The sequence below is a fragment of the Electrona antarctica genome (genome assembly GCF_951216825.1).
Source record: "Electrona antarctica genome assembly, chromosome: 18".
Taxonomy (NCBI): domain Eukaryota; kingdom Metazoa; phylum Chordata; class Actinopteri; order Myctophiformes; family Myctophidae; genus Electrona; species Electrona antarctica.
This window is the reverse complement of record NC_136799.1, coordinates 6,006,069-6,032,151: the sequence shown is the minus strand read 5'-3', so window position 1 is coordinate 6,032,151 and position 26,083 is coordinate 6,006,069. Positions and strand designations below refer to the sequence as shown.

The window sequence follows — 26,083 nt, the reverse complement described above, 5'->3', positions numbered from 1 at the left end:
GACAACACAATGTTTAACAAGCCGCCAGACAACACAGACACCTCGACAACACAATGTTTAACAAGCCGCCAGACAACACAGACACCTCGACAACACAATGTTTAACAAGCCGCCAGACAACACAGACACCTCGACAACACAATGTTTAACAAGCCGCCAGACAACACAGACACCTCGACAACACAATGTTTAACAAGCCGCCAGACAACACAGACACCTCGACAACACAAACATTATGTAGCGCATCACCGTATCAATCAAGCTCCCAAACCTGAACCTTATCACTTAGCTAATATGGCTGTAAAGAGACTACATGAGAACTAAACTTAAAGTCGCTGAGAGGCGATGGGATGGGACATGTTGTCAGACGCGCTCTGCCGCAAACAAAAGGAATTCGCTGGATCCAAACGATGCATTTTTAGGGTTTTATTTGAAGCAATATAAATGACTCATAACGGTGCTCAAACGTAAAGCAAAAATGATCACAGCTTCAACTGAAATAAAGTAAATAAAATAAAGCAAATGAAAGCGGTGTAAAGCGGTCAACAAAAGTATGGCGTCCCAGACACCCCCTCTCTCTCACTGTGTGCTCAGCAGGTGAACAGGTGATGTTAAAGATAACCAGGTCCGCCCCTATGCCCGTCAATCAATAATTCACTTAGACACCAGTGACAGCCCATTCATTTCATTGACCATGACCAACATATAAATAATAACCAACATAACCATTTCATGGCTCCTACAATGGCTCCAGTCAACACCTTTCAAAATGAGGGGTTTAAGATGATGTTACAGATGCCAGACAACGGGGCGCCCGCTGGCCTAGTGGTCCAGGCCACATGCCACATATAGGCTCTGGCCTTCGAGTCCCGTTCATGACAACCTTTGCTGCGTGTCTCTCCCCTTCTCTCTCTCCCTCTTTCCTGTCCGTCTTCACTGCAACTATCAGTAAAGGCACAAAAGCCAAAAACAAATCTTAAAAAAAAAGATGCCACACAACAAGCTCAATTTAGCTCGTCTTGCAACTATCGTTGCATTATTGCTTGCCCTGTACACTCTGTGTAGAATGACAGTCATTACAGATATGAATGAAGCTAAATTGATAGAAGATCTATAAGTACATAACTAAATGGTAAATGGTAAATGGTGCATTTATATAGCACCTTTATCCAAGGCGCTTTACATAGAGTGTGCATTACATTCACCCATTCATACACCGATTGCGGCGGAAGCCATGCAAGGTACCAACCAGCACATCGGGAGCAATTTGGGGTTCAGTGTCTTGCCCAAGGACACTTCGACATGTAGACAGGAGGAGCCGGGATTCGAACCGCCGACCCATGGATCATTGGACGACCTGCTCTACCTCCTAAGCCACAGTCGCCCTGTGGCTCAGGGCAAGGCGTTGTGAACTTGTAGATTTTGTAGCCATTTTTGACGAGCAACATCATCGCACAACAAAATACAAAGTCAGGCTTATGCCTCACAATATCGACAGGCCGCTGAAGAAAACTTCTGGTATAGTAGTCGGAAAATGACCATGTGCAAAGTTTATTTTCATAAAACTTGCCTTTCCTAAAAAAAACACCCTGGAAATTGCTCCACACACATCCCATGGTCTTAAGACTCACCTCTTAGATTAGTTTTTTCTTTGACAAATTTTACTTAGATAACATTCATCGTTTACCTGACATCCCAGTTTCTTTGAAGCACTACACTTTACTCTATTTTACTTTTGTTTACTAGAGTTCAGCCTTACTCTGCCTATTCCCATCTCACACATAGAAATCACTCCGGATAACAATGTCTGCTAAATGCCTCAAGTGAAAATGGTGATTATAGGGGAGGCCACTCCATTCTTCAAGATTCTCAAAACCTGCAATAACTACAACAAGACTGCAAGAACCAGGAACAGCATCACTAGTAGTAGTGGTGGCGTTACTGGCATTCGTAGTCGTATTAGTAGCAGAATTATAATAATTAGTAGATCGTTACTGGCATTCGTAGTCGTATTAGTAGCATAATTATAATAATTAGTAGATCATCTCTAGTAGTAGTAGTAGTGGTAGTGGTAGTAGTAGTAGTAGTGGTAGTGGTAGTGGCGTTACTCTGGCCTTCGTAGTCGTATTAGTAGCAGAATTATAATAATTAGTAGATCGTCCCACCTCCTCCATTCGTAGTCGTATTAGTAGCAGAATTATAATAATTAGTAGATCGTCCCACCTCCTCCATTCGTAGTCGTATTAGTAGCAGAATTATAATAATTAGTAGATCGTCCGACCTCCTCTTTAATGTTCTTCTTTTTCTTCACAACTTCCTCGTCCTCCTCTTCCTCACTCTCCTTCTCTTCCTCCTCTACGTCATCGTCCTCGCTGGAGGACGACTCCAGGATCTGACTGAGATCCATCTTCCAAACATCAGGAACTTCCTGACACCTCATGAACAGATGAGCTCCATCGTGACCTGGAGGGTAGAGGGGAAAATATGAGCCAAGGGTGCATGGTATAAAAAACATTTCATAAAATATCAATTATTTAGGATCTACGAGTGTTGTCAGCTTGTTACTTTGACTATTCTTGCCGAAAAAATAACATTGTGAGACAACACACAATTGTGAGACAACACTTGTAGCCGGTGAATCGATTCAATGAGAAATACAGTACAAAAATTTGCCGTCCATTTGAAAAGGTTATCCCTAGAATAATGGCTAAGAAAGTAATCGACGGTTTCAGGCCTAGAACCCAGTTAAATTAATACAATCTTATTGTAAATACAGAGAATGATAGCTAGTTTATTGGCTGTTTAGTACCTTTCCTGCTGCAGATGTCAGGTTTCATGATGTTCTCTGGTTTCACTTCGTGAAGGTCTTTCCTCGCCACAGTGAAACTGACAAACACATCACAAAATATGATATTTTATTTATTTGTTTGTTTGTTTTTGGACTTTGGGATGTTTTGTTAAGACTTTAGTGACGAAACACGGGCCAGACTTGGCACACGTCCACAACGTTAGTACAATTTCAGGACTCAAACTCTCGGCTGCAGATTTCCTCCCAGTGCGGAGGAGGACGGCTTAAGATGACCTCTCCTTTAAAGGAGAATTCCATACTAAAAGGCTTTCTTACCTTTCTTTGTAGTTGTTACGTCCCCACCAAAGAGGTCCAGGTGTGCAAAAGCTCCTTATTGCCTATTTCCCCTACCATAAGCCCTAAATTAATTGCATTGAATGGGAATTGAATGGGGCTATGGGGTGTTAATTTGCTTATTTCCATCGCTCAAAATTTTTTTTTTGTATATAGCCTCTCTTCAAAATGTAAATAATATCCCAAGCGGCACACTTTACTACTTATTTCGATGGAAATTAGCACAACACCCCATAGCCCCATTCAATTCCCATTCAATTCAATGCAATTCATTGAGGGCTTATGGTAGGGGAAATAGCCAATAAGGAGTTTTTGCACAAAACCTGGACCTCTTTGGTGGGGACGTAACGACTACAAAGAAAGGTAAAAAAGCCTTCTAGCATGGAATTCTCCTTTAACACATTAGCAGGCAGGCAGGCGTTGACACTAAGGGTTGTCCACCTGCCCTTGGCAGGTATAGAAATCTTTCGGGCAAGTGGGAGTTTGCCTTCAGGTTGCTCAACCGGGCAAGTGCTCGTTTGAGAGGGCACGAAACCGCCTGTAAGCACACAACATGAGATATCTGTCTAAAGCAGGGGTGCCCATTACGTCGATCGCGGTCGACCAGTCGATCGCAAGCGCTGCGCAGGTAGACCGCTTGGCCTTGCCATGAAAAAAGAAAAAAAATCCTCGCCTCGGGCAGGCGGCGGCGCGCCGGTGGCTTTGAAGGAGAACGTCGGGTCAAATTAAAAGGATATCTATCCATCATTGTTCATATAGCAAGATGCGCGCGGCAGGAGGTCGGCACGGACCCCCGCGGAGGTCCGCGATAGTCTACGTGGGGGTCCGCGATAGTCTGCGTGGGGGTCCGCGCCTCCACGGTAGTCTCTGTGTGGTCTGTGCGGTAGCATCATGATGCCATGATCCATGCATCACAACCAAAACAAACTAGGACTAGCTTTGACGGTTGCCACATTTCGTGACTGAGAGAGAAACAAGCAACCAGGTCTATGAAAATGTTAACAGGCCAGATCAAGTCAGAAAATCCGAAAAAGTCAGAAATTAAGTCTCTTCTTTGCAATGCGGGGAAACTGAAAAGATAAATAAATAGAATTGATTTTGAAACCTAGATTTTGAAAGTCCTAATGCCTTAATGTTATTTATTCGCCATATAGGTACATATTTTGAGTATTTTAAGCAAAGGGATAATTATCTTTTGGTTGGTAGATCACCTTGAGCTGGCAATTTTAAAAGTAGACCTCAAGTCAAAAAAGTGTGGGCACCCCTGGTCTAAAGACTTGAACGTGGCCAGAGCGCTCTGTCTTCTGGTCTGTGGAATATAAACTTAAGAGCACTGTTTAGCTATAATGTGCCGTTTTCACTGTTGCTACACAATATAAAACAACAAGTGTAAATCCATAGTCATATTCATAGCTATCTGGCATGGAAATTGAGGTATGACATTTATCGCACAGCCCCCAGTGTTGAATTTAAGCGGCAATTAAAAATGTACCTATGATTTTATAATGGACAATTTACTTTTCGGGGCAAGTGGGCATGACCTTTGGCCAAGTAGAACATGAGACCTTAGTGTCAACCCCTGCCAGGTATTAGTTAATTATCCTGCCACCGCCGGTGTTTTTCAGTGAAGACCCTTATATGACCCCCAGGATCTCTGGCAAGGGCAGAGCAGACGACGTTTGAACCCTGGCAGGCAAAGAGTCAAGTTCCTCATTCAGACTTCAGGCTACCTTTCACAAGCTGCACAACATCACTTCACTTCATACACCAGTATCATGTTGTAGCACCTCTGTCGGCCAGGAACGGGCCCCATATTGTATCTTTTTTATGTTTTTGTCAGACTCTAATGTATGACAGTTGTACAAAGCTCACAGGCAACCTGTCTCCGTTTATGTACGATACGTGTATGATGGAGTTGACCGTGTCATACAGTAGTACTTACAACTTGGAGTCGGCGAAGGACCGAACCAAACACTGCTCTCTCTTCACAGTTAGCTCATCATTACAGCTGGGAGACACAACCTAACGGGAAAACAAAGTTACAGAAAATTCAGAAATACAATTACAGTACAGCGGCTGTGTGTGTGTGTGTGTGTGTGTGTGTGTGTGTGTGTGTGTGTGTGTGTGTGTGTGTGTGTGTGCGCTTGCACCCGTTTGGGTTCCCAAACGGTTTCCAAAACCATGAAAAGGATAATGGTGGTGCTGTGGTTTATTTTAAATATATGAACATATTATGCCAATATATGGCAAGTATATGCAGAATATATAGCATATTCAAGTTCATGGTAAATGGTGCATTTATATAGCGCCTTTATCCAAGGCGCTTTACACAGATTTTTCATTACATTCACCCATTCACACACACATTCATACACCGATTGCGGCGGAAGCCATGCAAGGTACCAACCAGCACATCGAGTGTGGACAGGAGGAGCCGGGATTCGAACCGCCGACCCATGGATCATTGGACGACCTGCTCTACCTCTTGAGCCACAGTCGCCCATATATGTGCATATATGTGGATATAGGAAATACATGTCTCTATGTCTATAGCTTATGTGAAATACGGTATGCAGGCGGCCAATTTCCAATATTATTTCACAAAATATGTTCATATATTACATTTCCATGTGTGGAGGGGGGGGGGGGGGGGGGGGGGGGGGTAACAGGGGGTGCACGGCCCTAGTTTGGGAGCCGCTGCATTAGTGGGTCAGATTGAGGCTGTGTCGTTTGCTTTTACATGACATATCCGAGACGATTAAGTTTTAATGGAAGACGCTTCTGAACATAATTGCTACTAACTAGCGTGACCACTTCCGATGCTCTAATCTTAAAATAGCTACAAGCTCTCAATGCGTCACGGACGCATAGAGATAGATAGATACTTTATCTATCTATCTCTATGCGTCACGGACGCATAGAGAGCTCTCTCAATGCGTCACGGACGCATAGAGATAGATAGATACTTTATCTATCTATCTCTATGCGTCACGGACGCATAGAGATAGATAGATACTTTATCTATCTATCTCTATGCGTCACGGACGCATAGAGAGCTCTCTCAATGCGTCACGGACGCATAGAGATAGATAGATACTTTATCTATCTATCTCTATGCGTCACGGACGCATAGAGAGCTCTCTCAATGCGTCACGGACGCATAGAGATAGATAGATACTTTATCTATCTATCTCTATGCGTCACGGACGCATAGAGAGCTCTCTCAATGCGTCACGGACGCATAGAGATAGATAGATACTTTATCTATCTATCTCTATGCGTCACAGACGCATAGAGAGCTCTCTCAATGCGTCACGGACGCATAGAGATAGATAGATACTTTATCTATCTATCTCTATGCGTCACGGACGCATAGAGAGCTCTCTCAATGCGTCACGGACGCATAGAGAGCTCTCTCAATGCGTCACGGACGCATAGAGATAGATAGATACTTTATTTGTCCTTTCGGAAATTTGTTTTGTGCACAGCAGTCATCAGGATATACATAAAACATATGGAAACAAACAGATCACACAGTACATAGACAATAAAGAAACAATGCCAACAGAAGGCCTTCTTCCAACAAGAGAGCTTGTAGATCGGCTATTTTCGCTGCTCAACTTGCTGGCTTCCATCAAATGGTTACAGGCTTTAGTTTCGACATACGATTAGTCCGACTGTCATTAGAACGACAACGTACCTCAAACCCTAACCTAACCATAACCGCAAGCACAGAGCAGCGCATGTTCGCCAACCTTAACTCATGTTCGCCAACCTTAACGCATGTTCGCCAACCTTAACGCATGTTCGCCAACTTTAACGCATGTTCGCCAACCTTAACGCATGTTCGCCAACCTTAACGCATGTTCGCCAACCTTAACGCATGTTCGCCAACCTTAACGCATGTTCGCCAACCTTAACGCATGTTCGCCAACCTTAACGCATGTTCGCCAACCTTAACGCATGTTCGCCAACCTTAATCCGATCGTTGTTTCCGCATGTCGGTCCTATGGTGTGTCGGATAAGCGTGTGCAACCCCATCAAATCAGTCGTGGCGACTGAGAACTTGAATATGTGTGTGTGTGGGGCGTTTAGTGCAACATACCAGGCCCAAGTACCACTGGTTGCCATCTGGTCCCGTCTGGACAGAGCATACTTTTCCCAGCAGTTCATCATTGATCCGCCTCGTATCCTCCTCTTCCTCATCACTGGACGAAGACTCATGCTCCTCATCCGCACTAACACACACACACACACACACACACACACACACACACACAGGCCAGTTAGGAGACGGTGTATTTGACCCCTTTTCACAGTCTTCAAGTGCAGCAAGGCAGTTCTGTGAGGATGACAGAAAAACTGGTGTGCAATGTCAAAGCATCAACAGCAGGTGGTAGGCCTGCCTGCCTAATAAAGGGCAACCGTGTTTACAAAATAGCCTACACACTGCATCACGTGTAGCCATTCTGGAAGGTTATTTTAAATTCTCCATTCATTGTCAATGGGAATTTAATCTTTATGCAAGACGAAAATCTACACGAATAGCTGAATAGGAGGAAACAAGAAATTATGACATTCGTCATATTATTACCAGCAGCTTTTATATTTGCGGCGGTGGTGGTCCACAGTAAAAAATAAAAAAAGCAACATGTGAAGATATGAATAGGATGCAGTGTGAGCCTGTAGATATAGGCTATTTTAACAATTTTATGTATTTTTTTTGACATAAAGTTGTTCATTTATTTATTTGAAATTTCTTTAGAGGATCAGCCTCTTGAGATGCATCATCTCTTTTTCAAGGGGGTCCTAATAACATGACAACAGTGGATTCTGATAGAGACAAAGAGGATAAGCCAAGCTCTCCACAGGTGCAATATAGGGGAGTTCATCGTTGTTCAATAAATTACTTTTCTGTTTCACAAATGGGCTTTTGATTATTATATATTTTGTAAAGGAATGGTTTTGGTCATACAAGGTTTTCACCTGACAGCAATATATCTGACTGTATCAGTATCAGTCAGTTTGACCAGATTGCATTCAAATTGGCTACTATGAGTATGAGGTTTCCACTTGACAGAACGCAGTTGGTTTGATTGACACCCGAACACATCGACATGTCCATCTTTCCTAAAACGAGAGTTATGGGTCCATTTGCAGGCTTGGCAGGTCTAAAGAAGTCCCGCGGTAGCCTGCGTGGGGGTCCGCGGGTAGAGACTGTGGGCTGTGGAGGTCCCCGAGGAGTTCAGCGCGGGGTGGAGGGGGTCCGCGGTAGTACAGTCACTGAGACTCAAATGTGTTACTGTCTGTTACCCATTAAATCAGCGAGTCTGCTGCCACGTTTTAGCGGCGCTCCGCTGTTATTTGCCCCCTCAATGTCGTAACTGTTGTATTAGGTTGGCTCTGGGACAGGTTGAAACCAGTGCGATCATGGCTAATGGCTGGGAAGGTGACTCACAGTGCGTCGCATTGGAAATGGCCAATGCGAACTGTGTAATAGTAAACCAGTGCGATCATGGCTAATGGCTGGGAAGGTGACTCACAGTGCGTCACATTGGAAATGGCCAATGCGAACTGTGTAATAGTAATACTTAGGCACAAACCAACTATTGTCGAAGAACAATATTGATGTAACTAAGAGATTCGCTGAGTGAGCTATATTGTATATACAGAGATTTAGAAGGAATAAGCAAAAGCGTGATGCGGAGATTCCTCCTCCGAGTCCACACTCCGTCCGCTGTGAGTCTACTTTGTGGAGTGGGCGGTGGCTTCCAGGCGTGCGTGCGTGCGTGCGTGCGTGCCAATGGAGAGGGGCTGCAATGTTGCCAGGTCCGTGGATTATAAGAGAGTTGGAGTGCGTGTAAGTAACCAGGCAAGCAACTGTGAGGGCCAAATCAAGTGTGGCTGGAAATATGCGGACTTGGCAACCCACTCTTCAGCAACTAGCAGTGTGAACTAGCGGTGTCATGTTTCCCATCCAAACATTAACCAGCCGCTTTTCAAGCTGCTGGTAAAAAAGGTGGATATACTCACACAGCCTGGGAGGAGCGGCGGCCTCCACGGTTTTTCTTATTGATGACTGGAGTTCCAAAATGCTCAGGGTTGGTCAGTGGCAGCTGGTCCAAAGTCTGCTCACAGTGAAGAGACCATGACAGGGCAGGAAGCAGGGGAAGCAGTTTGATTACACATCTGAATCTATAAACCAGGAAGAGGTCCAAATCAACCATGGAATATTCAACCAGTCAAGTAGAACAGCTCACCTCACTCTCTGCAAAGTGTCGCTCTCCTTTCAGGCACAAGGATGTCCTGCGGAGCGTCTTCTCGTCGCCATCGTCAAACACTGAAACACACACACACACACACACACACACACACACACACACACACACAGTCACATATGTGAAGGAACGTCACTTCAGCTAATGTTAGCTAGAAGTGTGGATCTTCATTGGCCTCACGATTCCATTCGATTACGATTCACCTGTTAACAACTCGATTCCATGATGCATCTAAATGTTTTTCTGTTTTTCTAGCAGTTAACTCAAACAGTCAAATACATAGCATGACATCCTTTTTTCTTCATAAACTTAACATGTGATGCGTGTATAACAATCACTCTAGCTTAAACATTGAATAAAACGCTAGTTTACCGACTGTGAGACTAGTAAAATGAGGGTACTTCACAAACAGTACGGAACACAGTAAACAACTCAGTCTTACTTTAACTCACGGTGTACAAAATCTAACCAAATGGACCCGTGGTGCTTGGTCGGCCAGGGGACGTGAATATGACCCTTTTGGTTTTCCATAGCACAATTGTTCCCAAAGTGGGGTCCGGGGACCCCCCAGGGGTCCTTGAGGGAGTTCCAGGGGGTACCCATGCAAAATGATAGTTTTTTGGTTGAGAATCACTGCTAGAGCCGTAAAAATCTTCTTATGGGGGTCCCTGGCATATCTTTTCAAATGGGGGTTCGCGGGATAATTAGTGTCAATTTGGGGGTCCTTGACATGAAGACGTTTGGGAACCACTGCCATAGCAGACCTACAAGCTCAGCTCACAACTCATCACGGTGTGATGTGTTAGGATCCTGTACTGTACATCACATTAAGCCATTGAGACCTGGAACGCATCCATGTCACGTTAGCGTTAGCGTTTTAAACATTATGTTATAATTTAGCTATTGAAAAATAGCAGATCTACAAGCTCATAGCGCGCCACTCGGTGGCGCACTATGAGCTTGTAGATCTGCTATTTTTGAAAAATCGTTAAAATGTGCCTCAAATCTTTCTGAAAATTGTCATGATTTAGAAAACTTTTTTTTTTTTTTTTTTGACGTCAGGCCTGAATGGGTTAAAGTCACACATCATTTCACTGAATAAACAAAAACCTAATTTTCTGCTATGAAAATACTGACAATTTATGACTTGCTGATCTCTGCCTACCTCAGAGGGCGTGTCGGTAGAATTAGCATGTAGCTTAACGTAGTAGTGATCTCTGCCTCCCTCAGAGGGCGTGTCGGTAGAATTAGCATGTAGCTTAACGTAGTAGTGATCTCTGCCTCCCTCAGAGGGCGTGTCGGTAGAATTAGCATGTAGCTTAACGTAGTAGTGATCTCTGCCTCCCTCAGAGGGCGTGTCGGTAGAATTAGCATGTAGCTTAACGTAGTAGTGATCTCTGCCTCCCTCAGAGGGCGTGTCGGTAGAATTAGCATGTAGCTTAACGTAGTAGTGTCACAATGTCTTCTTTAGAACAGTGGTTCCCCAAGTGGGGTCCGGGGACCCCCAGGGGTCCTTGAGAGTTCCAGGGGGTCCCACAGCTAAATGATAGTTTGGAACCAAATGGACCCTTATGGGTCTGTAACTCTGAGAGTGTACAAACATTTTGTACAAACATTCTGTACACTCTCAGAGTTAAATTAACATTTATTTATTTACACTATAAATTGGGGGTCCCAGAGATAGAAATGCCATTAAATGGGGGTCCGTAGACTAATGCATGTCAAACTGGGGGTCCTTGAAATTAAACGGGTTGAGAATCACTGCTACAGCCGTAAGGATCTTCTCTTATGGGGGTCAATGGCATATCTTTTCACATGGGGGGGGGGGAGGGGGTACAGCAGTTTGGAAACAGAGCTATGTAAATAGAGTATTGTAAAGTATATAGAGTTGGAGGGGGTACAGCAGTTTGGAAACAGAGCTATGTCAATAGAGTATTGTAAAGTATATAGAGTTGGAGGGGGTACAGCAGTTTGGAAACAGAGCTATGTCAATAGAGTATTGTAAAGTATATAGAGTTGGAGGGGGTACAGCAGTTTGGAAACAGAGCTATGTCAATAGAGTATTGTCCACATCGCGATGCATCTTAGAATCGATTCATTTCCACACCTCAAGTGTGTTTGTTAACCCCGTGAACTCTAGCTTCCCTATTTTGGGCAGGGCATGTGACAACTGATAATGCTCTAACATACAGCGAAAATAGGCGAACAATAGCTGATGATCTACAATCTCACAACTCCTTCGCTCTATTTTTAAACATCAATTTACAGCTGTACAGTCAGGTCACCCGCCGATTGAAAGCCACTCATCTGTTGTGAACTCTTAAGAGTTCAGGCATAAATGATAACCTGCAGTACTTTCACAATCTTGCGTGACCATTCTCACATATTATCCAGTGTGTGTAAAGTAAACTTTAGTCAAGTAAACACAACTTCATTCAATTCATAACTAATACTGCCAGCCTGTTTTTTCATGCTTGAAGACACCAACACACAATGGTGATCCGTTATGCTCAGTAGTTCATTGGTTAGGTAGGTCAATGCAAAGCTTAACCCATTTTGGACTGAGGTCGATTTAAAAAAAAAGGCTTCTAAATCCCAACACTTTTCTGAAAAACCTATGTTTCTATGTCAGTGGTGCTCAACCTTTTTCATGTCAAGGACCCCCAGAATTCTCTCTATTGGGCCACGGACGCCCATCTGAAAATATGTAGTTCCAGGGACACCCCAGAAGCAAATATTTTAGTTAAAAATGTTTGCTCTGAAATATATATTCAATGATTCGCGCCACATTTTAACGATTTTTCAAAAACAGCAGACCTACAAGCTCGTAGCGCGCTATGAGCTTGTAGATCTGCTATTTTTCAATAGCTAAAGTATAACATAATGCTTAAGAGTTCAGATCCCACTTCTGCCATCCTGCATGTGGTCTGAATCTATGGATTTTCCAGATCAAGTTCTGACACTTCTCACACAGTAGCATTCTGTGTGTAGAAATAATACGGTATTTGTGGCTAAATGAGGAAGTGAGAATGTCATTGGGCAACCATCACTCAGACATGGCTGCCCAAAATTGGTTGACATTTTGTATTGTGGAGTAAATAACGTGTTTTCCCTTTCCTTTCCTACTCAATTTACAATTTAGGCATTTAGCAGACGCTCTTAATCCAGAGCGACTTACATTAAGCAATAACAAAAAGCATGGCATACATCACATATATAAAAAGTAGTTATCATGAATAAAGTGCAATTCTAGAGCTGTCTACGTAACAAGCTATAAGTCTGTCTGTTTAAAATACTATCTAAGTCTACATAATGTGCTATCTAAGGGGCTAGGCTAGGGCAAGTGCTACGGGCCATGGTGGAGTCTGAAGAGGTGGGTTTTCAGACTACGGCGGAAGATTGGGAGTGAGGCTGCAGTTCTGACTGCGATGGGAAGTGCATTCCATAGTTTTGGAGCCAGAAGGGAGAAGAGTTTGGGACGTGTGGAGCGTTGTCCCGGCTACTCAAAACAAATTCACATAAAGAAATACAGACATGAGAAACAATCTCAACAAGGCATCACAGAGCGTTGTCAGCTTGTAGATCGGCTATTTTTCAAGAAAGATAGGACTTATATTGATTCATAATTATGTTTGGGACCTGGAGAGAGACACCACATTTGGATTTTGGGAACACCTGGGTTATTTATCTGACTAGGACGATGTCATTTATAATGACGACAATGAGCATGAGGGCACGTGGTGAGGTACTGTACACGTAGACATCCTTACCAACTGTGTAGAGGCTGGCGTCGGTCAGTTTGCTGATCACCGCCTCACTGGACAGACCTTCGTTTGTTTTGACCTCCACCGTGGACCCCACCTGGACACACACACACGATGTTCAGACATCAGAAACAAAACGCACCCAACACATTCTCTCATGATGCGAGCAATGATGAATTCTACTGATCCTTTACAATTACCGTAATATGACAACTGCCAATACATATTGTCCATATCTCCACACACACACACACACACACACACACACACACACACACACACACACACACACACACACACACACACACACACACACACACACACACACACACACACACACACACACACACACACACACACACACACACACACACACACACACACACACACACACACACACACACACACACACACACACACACACACACACACACACACACACACACACACACACACACACACACACACACACACACACACACAGCTCCGTGCTTGCGGTTATGGTTTGAGGTAGGTTGTCGGTCTAATGACAGTCAGACCAATAGTATGTCTAAACTAAAGCCTGTGCCCACATTCATACACCGATGACAGAGGCAACCATGCAAGGCACCACCTGCACATCGAGAGCAATAAGGGGTTCAGCGTCTTGCTCAAGGACACTTCGACACACTGGGGGATCCCGGGATTCAACTGGGAACCTCACGTTCCCATCCAGCTGTTCTACCAGCCACTCTATCCCTGAGCCCCCTGCCGTAATCCGTATCATTTTAGATTTTAGGGTTGGGTTTTCAACCCTTTTCATATCAATGAAGCAGACTGGAAAACAGTGCAGAGAGTAGTGAGGACAGCGGAGAAACAGTGCAGAGAGTAGTGAGGACAGCGGAGAAACAGTGCAGAGAGTAGTGAGGACAGCGGAGAAACAGTGCAGAGAGTAGTGAGGACAGCGGAGAAACAGTGCAGAGAGTAGTGAGGACAGCGGAGAAACAGTGCAGAGAGTAGTGAGGACAGCGGAGAAAATCATTGGGACGTCACTGCCTTCCATCAAGGACACTGCCCACAACCGCTGTCTGTCTGTCTGTCTGTCCAGGGCCAACATCACCAGGAATGACCCCACCCACCCACACCAGGGACAACCGCTGTCTGTCTAGGGCCAACATCATCAGGAATGACCCCACCCACCCACCCAACCGCTGTCTGTCTAGGGCCAACATCATCAGGAATGACCCCACCCACCCACCCAACCGCTGTCTGTCTAGGGCCAACAACATCAGGAATGACCCCACCCACCCACAACCGCTGTCTGTCTAGGGCCAACAACATCAGGAATGACCCCACCCACCCACCCAACCGCTGTCTGTCTAGGGCCAACAACATCAGGAATGACCCCACCCACCCACAACCGCTGTCTGTCTAGGGCCAACAACATCAGGAATGACCCCACCCACCCACAACCGCTGTCTGTCTAGGGCCAACATCATCAGGAATGACCCCACCCACCCACAACCGCTGTCTGTCTAGGGCCAACAACATCAGGAATGACCCCACCCACCCACACCAACCGCTGTCTGTCTAGGGCCAACAACATCAGGAATGACCCCACCCACCCACAACCGCTGTCTGTCTAGGGCCAACAACATCAGGAATGACCCCACCCACCCACACCAACCGCTGTCTGTCTAGGGCCAACATCATCAGGAATGACCCCACCCACCCACAACCGCTGTCTGTCTAGGGCCAACAACATCAGGAATGACCCCACCCACCCACAACCGCTGTCTGTCTAGGGCCAACAACATCAGGAATGACCCCACCCACCCACACCAACCGCTGTCTGTCTAGGGCCAACAACATCAGGAATGACCCCACCCACCCACAACCGCTGTCTGTCTAGGGCCAACAACATCAGGAATGACCCCACCCACCCACAACCGCTGTCTGTCTAGGGCCAACAACATCAGGAATGACCCCACCCACCCACACCAGGGACTGTTAACCGCTGTCTGTCTAGGGCCAACAACATCAGGACTGACCCCACCCACCCACACCAGGGACTGTTAACCGCTGTCTGTCTAGGGCCAACATCATCAGGAATGACCCCACCCACCCACACCAGGGACTGTTAACCGCTGTCTGTCTAGGGCCAACATCATCAGGAATGACCCCACCCACACCAACCGCTGTCTGTCTAGGGCCAACATCATCAGGAATGACCCCACCCACCCACACCAACCGCTGTCTTTCTAGGGCCAACAACACCAGGAATGACCCCACCCACCCACACCAGGGACTGTTCACTCTGTTGTCCTTCTGTCTGTCTAGGGCCAACAACATCAGGAATGACCCCACCCACCCACACCAGGGACTGTTCACTCTGTTGTCCTTCTGTCTGTCTAGGGCCAACAACATCAGGAATGACCCCACCCACCCACACCAGGGACTGTTCACTCTGTTGTCCTTCTGTCTGTCTAGGGCCAACATCATCAGGAATGACCCCACCCACCCACACCAGGGACTGTTCACTCTGTTGTCCTTCTGTCTGTCTAGGGCCAACAACATCAGGAATGACCCCACCCACCCACACCAGGGACTGTTCACTCTGTTGTCCTTCTGGCAGAACGTATCGAAGCATTGGAAGTAAAACAGCAAGATTTTCCAAGAGCTTTCCCCCCCCCCCAAGCCATTAGACTTTTGAACAAGTGCAATATCCCCTAACCTTTTCCCCCTATATACTGCTATAAGGACTCCTGTTGTGCAATATCTGTCTCTCTATGAACTAATGGTGCTTTTTAATGTACGTTTTTAAAAGTGGATTTTAGATTTTAATAGTATTTTAGTTTCTCTTTTAACTGGCATACTAAAAGCCAGTGAAACGACATTTCGTTCTCTTATGCATTTGATTTTATGTATCTGCTGAATGACAATAAGGTTATCTATCTATCTATCTAGGCCCATTATTTAAAATCGGTATTTGAGCCACAGACCTTGATGTTATTTGGCCTCTAAGATCCAAAACTAACGAATATTTTGTTGTCGTTGGACAAAATGTTGTCCACAATTCCATTCTGTATTGATGTTGGTACCATTAGGAGAGATACGTTGAATTGTGTAGACTTAAATAAATAAGTTAAATTTAACTCTTGAGTGTGTAAAATGAAACCACATGGACCATTTGGTTTCATTTTACACTCTCAAGAGTTAAAGATCTATAAGGGCCCATTTGGTTAGCATTAGTAACTATCATTTAGCTAGGGGCGACCTGGAACCCCCTCAAGGCCCACTGGTTGAAAACCACTGCTACAGAGGGACATCACAAGTGGAAGGACCTCCTTGGTGTGCACTGTATTGCCAGTACTACCGGCCCGGGTAGAATAGTGGCATACGAATGAACATTGTATGTGAATCATTCAAAACAAGGTCTGGAAGCCGCTCTACAGTAAAATGGTACATAATTAAAATGTATATTGATGATGTAAGTATCCTTTCATTTGTTTATGTGGAGTTTAGATGAGTTTACCTCCACTCCTTACATCACAAACTAAATGTTGGGGGTGGAGCAGATTTATCTGATCAAACACCTTTTCTCAACCTTTTTATGAAAAGGCTAAATGATAGCATAACAAGTACAGTTAAATATCTAGCATTTAAAACAAAAAAACAAATCTGTTGCCCTGTCCTAAAATTGGGAGTAGTGTGGAAAAACTGCCATCTGAGACAATGTAAGAACTTCAGTTAGACTCACAAGCTGTAGCACCAATTCACCCTCCCCCCAAAGGTGTATGTAGGTGGCAAAGTATTTAATCCCATTACTAAGAACATTACTCTATAACAGATTAGAGGATAAAGCAATTAGATTATGATGCATTATAATAATGAATTGCATTTTTACAGCGCTTTTCCAAGTGCTCAAATTGTTTACAATGGTTCATTCATTCATACATTGGGAGGCGAAGCGACAAACAGCCGACGCCAGCGTCCTCACTTCCCACATTCACACACCATTAATGTGGCAAGCTCACACCGACCGACTCATTGGAGGCAGTGTAGGGTTCAGTGTCTTGCCCAAGGACACTTCGACATGTGGACAGGAGGAGCCGGGATTCAAACCGCCGACCCAGGGATCATTGGACGACCCGCTCTACCTCCTGAGCCACAGCCGCCCTAAAATGCATATAAATATGCAATAAATATTTCATCTCACCCTCAATGGTCCTTTAACCTGGTCATCCTGCACAACCTGCGACGTTGACTCTCCTTTCAGATTCACCTGAGGACGGAGACACAGAGAAAGGTTAGCCTGGCTTGGCCATACCAATATCACAAAGGGATTGATATATTTTTTTTTCACCGGCAGATTCGCATTTGGCCACTGCGAGGCCACAGTCTGGCCACTGCGAGGCCACAGTCTGGCCACTGCGAGGCCACAGTCTGGCCACTGCGAGGCCACAGTCTGGCCACTGCGAGGCCACAGTCTGGCCACTGCGAGGCCACAGTCACAGTCTGGCCACTGCGAGGCCACAGTCACAGTCTGGCCACTGCGAGGCCACAGTCACAGTCTGGCCACTGCGAGGCCACAGTCTGGCAGAGAAAAGTGTGTTCGGTTAGACATATAAACGTAGATGCCAATTCTGGCTCTGAGGCGCGTGTCAAAATTGAAGGCACAGTTTTCCAGAGATTCCTTGCGGCGTGCGTAACATAAGTCCCGGAAAAGACGCGCTGTGATTGGTCAGTAGTCACTTGAGTGACAGCGAGAGACATGGAGTCGCCGCAAACACATCGAGACGGAGTCTCTTTTACAAGTGTGAACTGGCCAAGAAGCAGAAACAAAATTAAATTACACTTCAATGTTACATCGTACATGTCAAATTTAACAACAGCCAAATAATACATCCATGACATAACTCAAGAAACCTATACAAAGCATACAACAAATCTCCAACAATGGTACACTAACAATGACCGGGCGCAAGAAATTGTGAACAGAACTATACACACAATGTACATTTTAAAACAGGAAAAAACTAAATATATAAGGGCCTATGCAAAGGCAGGTGCAGGTGTGCAGGTGCTGGACTGTACATTTAAGATGACTCTTTTGAAACTTCTCAAAAGGAACTTTTGAGGTCAATTTTAGTCTGGTTTGCAAAGAAAGCAAGACACTTTTTACCCCCCTCAGATTTGAAGGCTGGTACTACACACCCTAGCCTAACCCTGGTACTACACACCCTAGGTGTGAAGGCTGGTACTACACACCCTAGGTGTGAAGGCTGGTACTACACACCCTGAAGGCTGGTACTACACACCCTGAAGGCTGGTACTACACACCCTAGCCTAACCCTGGTACTACACACCCTAGGTGTGAAGGCTGGTACTACACACCCTGAAGGCTGGTACTACACACCCTGAAGGCTGGTACTACACACCCTAGCCTAACCCTGGTACTACACACCCTAGGTGTGAAGGCTGGTACTACACACCCTGAAGGCTGGTACTACACACCCTGAAGGCTGGTACTACACACCCTAGCCTAACCCTGGTACTACACACCCTAGCCTAACCCTGGTACTACACACCCTGAAGGCTGGTACTACACACCCTGAAGGCTGGTACTACACACCCTGAAGGCTGGTACTACACACCCTGAAGGCTGGTACTACACACCCTGAAGGCTGGTACTACACACCCTAGCCAGGCATTCGATCTGAGATTTAGACCATTATTTACCAAATTAAATTTGGTGGAAATGTAAGGGGGCAAATCCCCAAGAATGGCTTTATAAATGAAAATATACCAATGATGCAGCCTGCGGGATGTCAATTAGAACCAACAGTGATGCGGTCTGAAAGGTGAGTTAGTTATGAATCTCAGTGCAGCATATGGTACAGGGGATCCAGTTAGTAATGAATCTCAGTGCAGCATGGTACAGGGGATCCAGTTAGTAATGAATCTCAGTGCAGCACGGTACAGGGGATCCAGTTAGTAATGAATCTCAGTGCAGCATGGTACAGGGGATCCAGTTAGTAATGAATCTCAGTGCAGCATGGTACAGGGGATCCAGTTAGTAATGAATCTCAGTGCAGCATATGGTACAGGGGATCCAGTTAGTAATGAATCTCAGTGCAGCACAGTACAGGGGATCCAGTTAGTAATGAATCTCAGTGCAGCATGGTACAGGGGATCCAGTTAGTAATGAATCTCAGTGCAGCACAGTACAGGGGATCCAGTTATTAATGAATCTCAGTGCAGCATGGTACAGGGGATCCAGTTAGTAATGAATCTCAGTGCAGCATATGGTACAGGGGATCCAGTTAGTAATGAATCTCAGTGCAGCATGGTACAGGGGATCCAGTTAGTAATGAATCTCAGTGCAGCATGGTACAGGGGATCCAGTTAGTAATGAATCTCAGTGCAGCATATGGTACAGGGGATCCGGTTAGTAATGAATCTCAGTGCAGCATATGGTACAGGGGATCCAGTTAGTAATGAATCTCAGTGCAGCATGGTACAGGGGATCCAGTTAGTAATGAATCTCAGTGCAGCACAGTACAGGGGATCCAGTTAGTAATGAATCTCAGTGCAGCATGGTACAGGGGATCCAGTTAGTAATGAATCTCAGTGCAGCATGGTACAGGGGATCCAGTTAGTAATGAATCTCAGTGCAGCACAGTACAGGGGATCCAGTTATTAATGAATCTCAGTGCAGCATGGTACAGGGGATCCAGTTAGTAATGAATCTCAGTGCAGCATGGTACAGGGGATCCAGTTAGTAATGAATCTCAGTGCAGCATATGGTACAGGGGATCCAGTTAGTAATGAATCTCAGTGCAGCATGGTACAGGGGATCCAGTTAGTAATGAATCTCAGTGCAGCATATGGTACAGGGGATCCAGTTAGTAATGAATCTCAGTGCAGCATGGTACAGGGGATCCAGTTAGTAATGAATCTCAGTGCAGCATATGGTACAGGGGATCCAGTTAGTAATGAATCTCAGTGCAGCATGGTACAGGGGATCCAGTTAGTAATGAATCTCAGTGCAGCACAGTACAGGGGATCCAGTTAGTAATGAATCTCAGTGCAGCATGGTACAGGGGATCCAGTTAGTAATGAATCTCAGTGCAGCACAGTACAGGGGATCCAGTTAGTAATGAATCTCAGTGCAGCACGGTACAGGGGATCCAGTTAGTAATGAATCTCAGTGCAGCACAGTACAGGGGATCCAGTTAGTAATGAATCTCAGTGCAGCACGGTACAGGGGATCCACTTTGGCTATAGGGTGGAGGAGCACGCAAACCTATAACCAACGTATTCACCCCCATACATACAAAGTCAATGCAAAGACGCGACATGGGGCGCAATGTTGCAGCGAGCGGCGCAAACAAGGCGAACGGGACGACACAAACAAAGTAATATAGCGAGAATCATTCTCAATATAATGAGCGGGTGGCTCTCAAAAGGGCAGACTTGGGTGTTTTTGTAGTTGCAGTCCTAAGTATAAAGCATTTAAAAATGTGTTATTTATCATATCTGCGGCTGCCCTGTGTGCACCTTTTGCTTACAAAACCAAAAAGAAATATGAAATTTGTATTCCTAAACAACAGACACACAATTGATTCGGTAATCGCAATTATTTGAGAGACAATAAATTGTCAAGTAAAATGTCATAATGGTGGGCGTGGCAGCCCTATTCAGATCACCTACAGTTTCAGTATTCTGTTCTGGCACCAATCAAATAATACGTATGAATTCTGGGGGCCTCAAGATGCAAATGTTTGAGAACCACCGTCTGCTATAGACAGAGAAAATGAGTTTCCCACTCATAGCACTGACGAAGAAACGTTTGCTAGTTTTAACCTCACTTTGAGCACAGAGCCGAGCACTTTATTATGAGCATTCTAAAATAAAAATAAATAATTCTATTTTCTTAAGTCTCAGTCTAAAGGTGGCCTTACAGTACACTAGCCGATTTTTTTCAATCTGAAATCTTATAGCACCACACACTACAGGATAATCGGAGCTGGTCAGAGCACATATCAAACATTCTTTTGATCATGTTGATCAGGCCGATCCCGATCGCGCTTTGAGCGGCCCCGAGCAGATCGATTGACTCGGGCACCCCCCGAGCGTCAAAAATGCCCGATTATCGGCTAGTGTAAGGCCACCTTAACTATGTACGCTGTGAGTGAGTCTTTCACTGCCATTTCTCCGTTGTTTTTGAGACCACCTTTGATTTTGAGACCACCGTCAACCCAGAAGAGGACAAAGGGTGCAAGCAACAGTTTCCCCTGTACAACAGTGTATATGTACCATTGTGTTGTCTTGTTAATATATTAAAATATAATAAATCGAATATAAACAAAACTTTGCAGATCGGCTATTTCTGGCTAAGACGTTTGTCAGTGTGCAAGCATTTTCTGTTGTATATGGACTTTAATGTTGGCCTCTCTAGCACTGGTCTTTAGCCTCAGTAAGCCTCGAGATTAGAACACAAACTTTTATATTGTATAAGTTCCTAACCTGCAAAGGCTGGTCTCAGTGTGAATTGAAGGTGGAAAAACAATCTAATCTTATACGTTTGTTGATTAAATCAACTAATCAATTTGTTGACAAAGTCCTACTACTATTAGTCTAATAAGTATGTTTTGAGTTGACAACAGCACTACTAATCACGTTATCACTTCACTATTGCATAAAGATTCAGGTTGAAAATCAGCAAAGTGCTCCATTAAAATAACACCGTTCAGCAAACTTAACAAAGTCTGACTCTCAGTATCGGACGACTCGATGGCATCATTGCAGTTTCTCAAACCAGACCACCTCTCCCACAAACAATCGTCAAATGCTACAGTGTGTGTAATTCTACACCTTAAATGATAAATGTTGAGGAAGCCGTATTAGTATTTGACCAATCACAACAACACAGTGTTCACAAAATGTTTGAATGTCCATGTCTCCTATGCAGCTAGCTAAGCTTTAATTTCTCCAGACTCAGAGCTCCGCAGCTCAATCTGTCGGCAACTCCTGCTACAACGTGTAGCGTTTGTTGTTAGTTATGTAGGCATGAAAACAAAGACACACCATCGGAAGAGGAGGGCTGAAGCAGAGTGAACGCAACAGGCCGACATCCGGTCTCTACGGGGCCCAGAGGCAAATTTAAAGGAAATATGTTTTTGCCCCTGGATTGGATAGGCTTCTTTGACTAATTTGGTTTCCAGTAGGAGTTATTTGCGTGACAGCATTGGTGAAATGGAAGAGGGAGGCATACACCGTACTTCCATAGCCGTCAACGTGTCACTCGGATCATCGGTTGCATATATTTCGTCTGACGGTGAACAGTGACACCCTAACTGTACGCGGAAGCCACGGGTGAGTCTTCACCGGCCACGCATGTCAGACTGTTAGTACGTCGGAGCAACGTATGCGCCCCACGCCACTCTCGTAGTAATGTACTGTAGTATTGGAGCATCTATGGTGAGTGTTTGAGAGCATCTTACCTTGACCTTCACCAAGCGTTTAACCGTCTTGATTTTAGCCTCACAGAACGCCCCTCTGTACTTGGCACTGACATCTGTCCCCACACTCAAATAGGCAGGCTCATCCACTGCCTGAACACAAACACAGACACACACGTCAGTGACTTAGTTCTTAGAATCACATAAAATCGATATTGACATATAGGTTATAGGATAGATTACGCTAAACGCAAAGCATCAAATGCGTATGATTATTATTGAAAAAACTGAAAACAATTTCCAACTTCACATGGAAACCATTACAGTGACAGATGAACAAATAAGTAACAATGACACATAAGTGTATCGTGTATGCAGTGGAATTGTACATTGCCTGCATTAGCCACAAACAACGTAAACTGACATTTGATCCATCGTTTCCGTAAACAAACAGGACATAAACAACAATAAACATCAAACTAACACTAGGGACATGAAAAATAAAGAAGTTAGCACTGACTGTCTAACTGAACAAACAATAAACGACAACAAACTAATACCGTGGGTGGACATAAACAATTAATAAAGCGGAGAGGACACGAAGGTAAACCCGGTAACCAATCGTGTCCTCTCCAGACAGAGAAACTGAGGTTAATTGGTTTACCCTCTGGATTCAAACCCAGGTCTCCTACGTTAGATATTAAATATTGAATGCACTCCCGAGAGGAAATCCCTGCTTGGCCAGGGGAGAATAGATGTTGGCCTTATGGGCTACTACTGTCGGGTGCTACCCATACCCACTACCCACCCCGGCAATAAAATGTATCCCAGGAAGACTAGGGAGACCACCTCCTCCATCCACTGCAGATGTGTGTGTGTGTGTTAGAACCGATTCATATATACTCTGCCGTCCTACCGTACAGATTGGGTTAAAATAACCTCTCTTTCTTTTTCCTCGTTTAAATAAGTTCCGGGAATGCAGCTTTAACAAGAACCCAGAGAGAGAGAGATCAGTGAGACGGCGTCAGTCACGTCACTTACCTTCATGTTTGAGTCTATTTGAGGGAGTCCAGCTCGAAGGAGTTGCACGATCTGAAAGACAGCAAGGAGAGGACGTGAGTCAGTGTACAAGACAGGAACATGGTTAATTAAGGCCCCCGAGTGTGTACTGATCCGGAGGACCAGAACCAAACAGACCTGTAAGTGTAAGGGTCCATCTGTACACTATCAGAGTTAAGACAGACAGAGGACAAACTGTCCAATAGTAAACCATCTGGTGGTCTCCCCTATGGTTGGTTAACTAGAAACCATCACAACAGTAACTTCCACCCCTGCAGATATAAGACAAGGAACAGTGTGTGGTTCTGTTCCCGCTTTGCCCTCTCTCTCTCTGAGTGTGTGTTTGTGTGTATATGTGTGTGTGTCTCACGTCGCCATCATAGTTCTCCTCCATGTCATATACACACACACACACACACACACACACACACACACACAGTGTCAGAGGCTAATAATGCTAAGGCCTCAGATCAAGTATATAAACCGCGTTCAAAGTGTTGGTAGAAGTGGTGTCGTGGGTGTTTTCCAAACACCAGACATTAACAAAAGATGTATATTAGTAAATAACGACACAGAGAGAGGGGGGAGGAGGAGGAGGGGGGGGGAGCAGGCTAAAGCTAACGCTAGCTAGCACTAGCAGCAGGGAAAACTAAGCTAGCTGATGAAAAGCAAAGCGAAGGAAACAACAACTCCATGATGTTTGTGGGGGAAAACGTTTCACTGACGAAAACCCGTGACGAAGGTTCCATATAGGAACACATTGAGGAGAAATGAGAAATAACGAAATTGAGGACACGAGAGAAACGAGAAAGAACAACATATTCCCTAAAGTCCAGATTGTTGGGGGGAGGGAGGGAGGTAGGGGGGGCTAGTTGAAACTAGCTAGCCTGCTGCTAGCTGGCTGCTAGTTGGAGGTTTAACTGTGCTAACAAGTAACATCCAAATTACATGATGCGATCACAACAATCACTTCACTAAAAAACATCCTCACGTCAACGATTATTTATGTAATAAAAAGCGGTTGGGGTTTTTTTTCTCCCCAACCACACACAAAAAGGAAGCAGATTTCCCTGAGCTTTTTTAGAGCTGCCATTCCATTCCATTCAGCTGCTTTTTATTTATTTCAATATTAACAAAACGGCGTGAAGTTAGTGCTTAAAATAACGGCCCAAAAGGAGCCGTTTTGACGTCTGCGTTTGCTTCGTTCCGTAGCGTAAAGGAGTTGCATAAACGTTGCGTTTTATAGTTAGCGGTGGATGGATGAAATGTTGTTGCTTTATTATTTTTCTACTTACAGACAAACGAACGACACACACACACACCACGGCTCTGCTGCTGCTGCTGCCCCACTGTCTGTCTCACTCACTGGATGGATGGATGGAACACGCTAGGACACGGCGGGGACGTCACTAATACGCGTCATTGTAGTGCTTGCTTGCTTGGGCGCGTGGTGGTCCCCGCCCTTGAACCGTGTGTGTGTGTGTGTGTGTGTGTGTGTGTGTGTGTTTGCGTGTCAGGCAGAGGGTGGAGGGGGGGGGGGGGGGGGCGGGGGCTTTGTGACCCTGCCCTTTTGCCTCAAAGTACCCTTTCCCTCACACAAAAAATAAAAATCCTGTTTTCTTTCGGGGGGGGGCTGCAGTAAGGGCCAATGTGGCCAATAAGGGCTTATACTTTACTTGCAGTCTTTGCTTTGATGGTGCATGAATTTTACATCACATCCTCGAATGTGAAACAGAGTGGTCAGCTGAATCTCACTCACACACGGTCGCACGCACACACACACACACACACACACACACACACACACACACACACACACACACACACACACACCATCAAAACGAGTATGGTTGACCTCCTGTTGGTGGATCTGGTCCTGGTCTGGTCATCTGTGGGTCTTCAAGTAACCAACTCGGGATTCCTGGATCGCTGCCCTCCACAATGTACTCAGGTGATTGAGCTCTGCAGTGTTGTCAGCCAAACTCAAGCTGTCCTGCCGCAGTAGGCTACGTCTACATAGGTGGTAATTGGTATGCTTCTTTCCCCTTCTGGCTTTGCCCTGGGTTGGCTCCCTCCATAGGGTCAATTTACTTGCCTCAAGTTCTGGGTGCCTGACGCAAAGGCTGGCAGTGCCCTGCCAGCCTCATCCTTCTCTCTCATCCAGACTCAGACTCACACACACACACACACACACACACACACACACACACACACACACACACACACACACACACAAAGTGATTTCAAATCTGACTCCCATCTTGTTTCCTGTCTGTGAAGGTGTTACGTTGGCCTTCAATTTTATTTCAGTTTTTAATATCAACTATGCATCTCTATCAGGTGACTTTTTCAAACAGCAGGTGAAAGCAGGAAACCTCTAGAGAGCTTGGATGA

At 45.1% G+C, this 26,083-nt stretch overlaps 1 protein-coding gene across 2 annotated transcripts in view; it reads right to left on the bottom strand.

Moving 5' to 3' along the window:
* Nucleotides 1–25,117, bottom strand: part of arid4a (AT-rich interactive domain 4A) — a 63,038-nt gene extending 37,921 nt beyond the window's left edge. For both annotated transcript variants that reach the window (XM_079528465.1, XM_079528466.1), the window contains exons 1-11: nt 24,985–25,117; nt 23,672–23,722; nt 22,673–22,783; nt 17,383–17,448; nt 13,191–13,281; nt 9,403–9,482; nt 9,176–9,270; nt 7,248–7,380; nt 5,085–5,164; nt 2,810–2,886; nt 2,282–2,463 (exon numbers count right to left, since the gene is read on the bottom strand). In XM_079528465.1, coding sequence (XP_079384591.1) covers nt 2,282–2,463; nt 2,810–2,886; nt 5,085–5,164; nt 7,248–7,380; nt 9,176–9,270; nt 9,403–9,482; nt 13,191–13,281; nt 17,383–17,448; nt 22,673–22,783; nt 23,672–23,677 — 921 coding nt within the window. In that variant the 5' untranslated portion in view covers nt 23,678–23,722; nt 24,985–25,117. The remainder of the gene's footprint in view (nt 1–2,281; nt 2,464–2,809; nt 2,887–5,084; nt 5,165–7,247; nt 7,381–9,175; nt 9,271–9,402; nt 9,483–13,190; nt 13,282–17,382; nt 17,449–22,672; nt 22,784–23,671; nt 23,723–24,984) is intronic.
* Between the last annotated feature and the right edge of the window lie 966 nt (nt 25,118–26,083).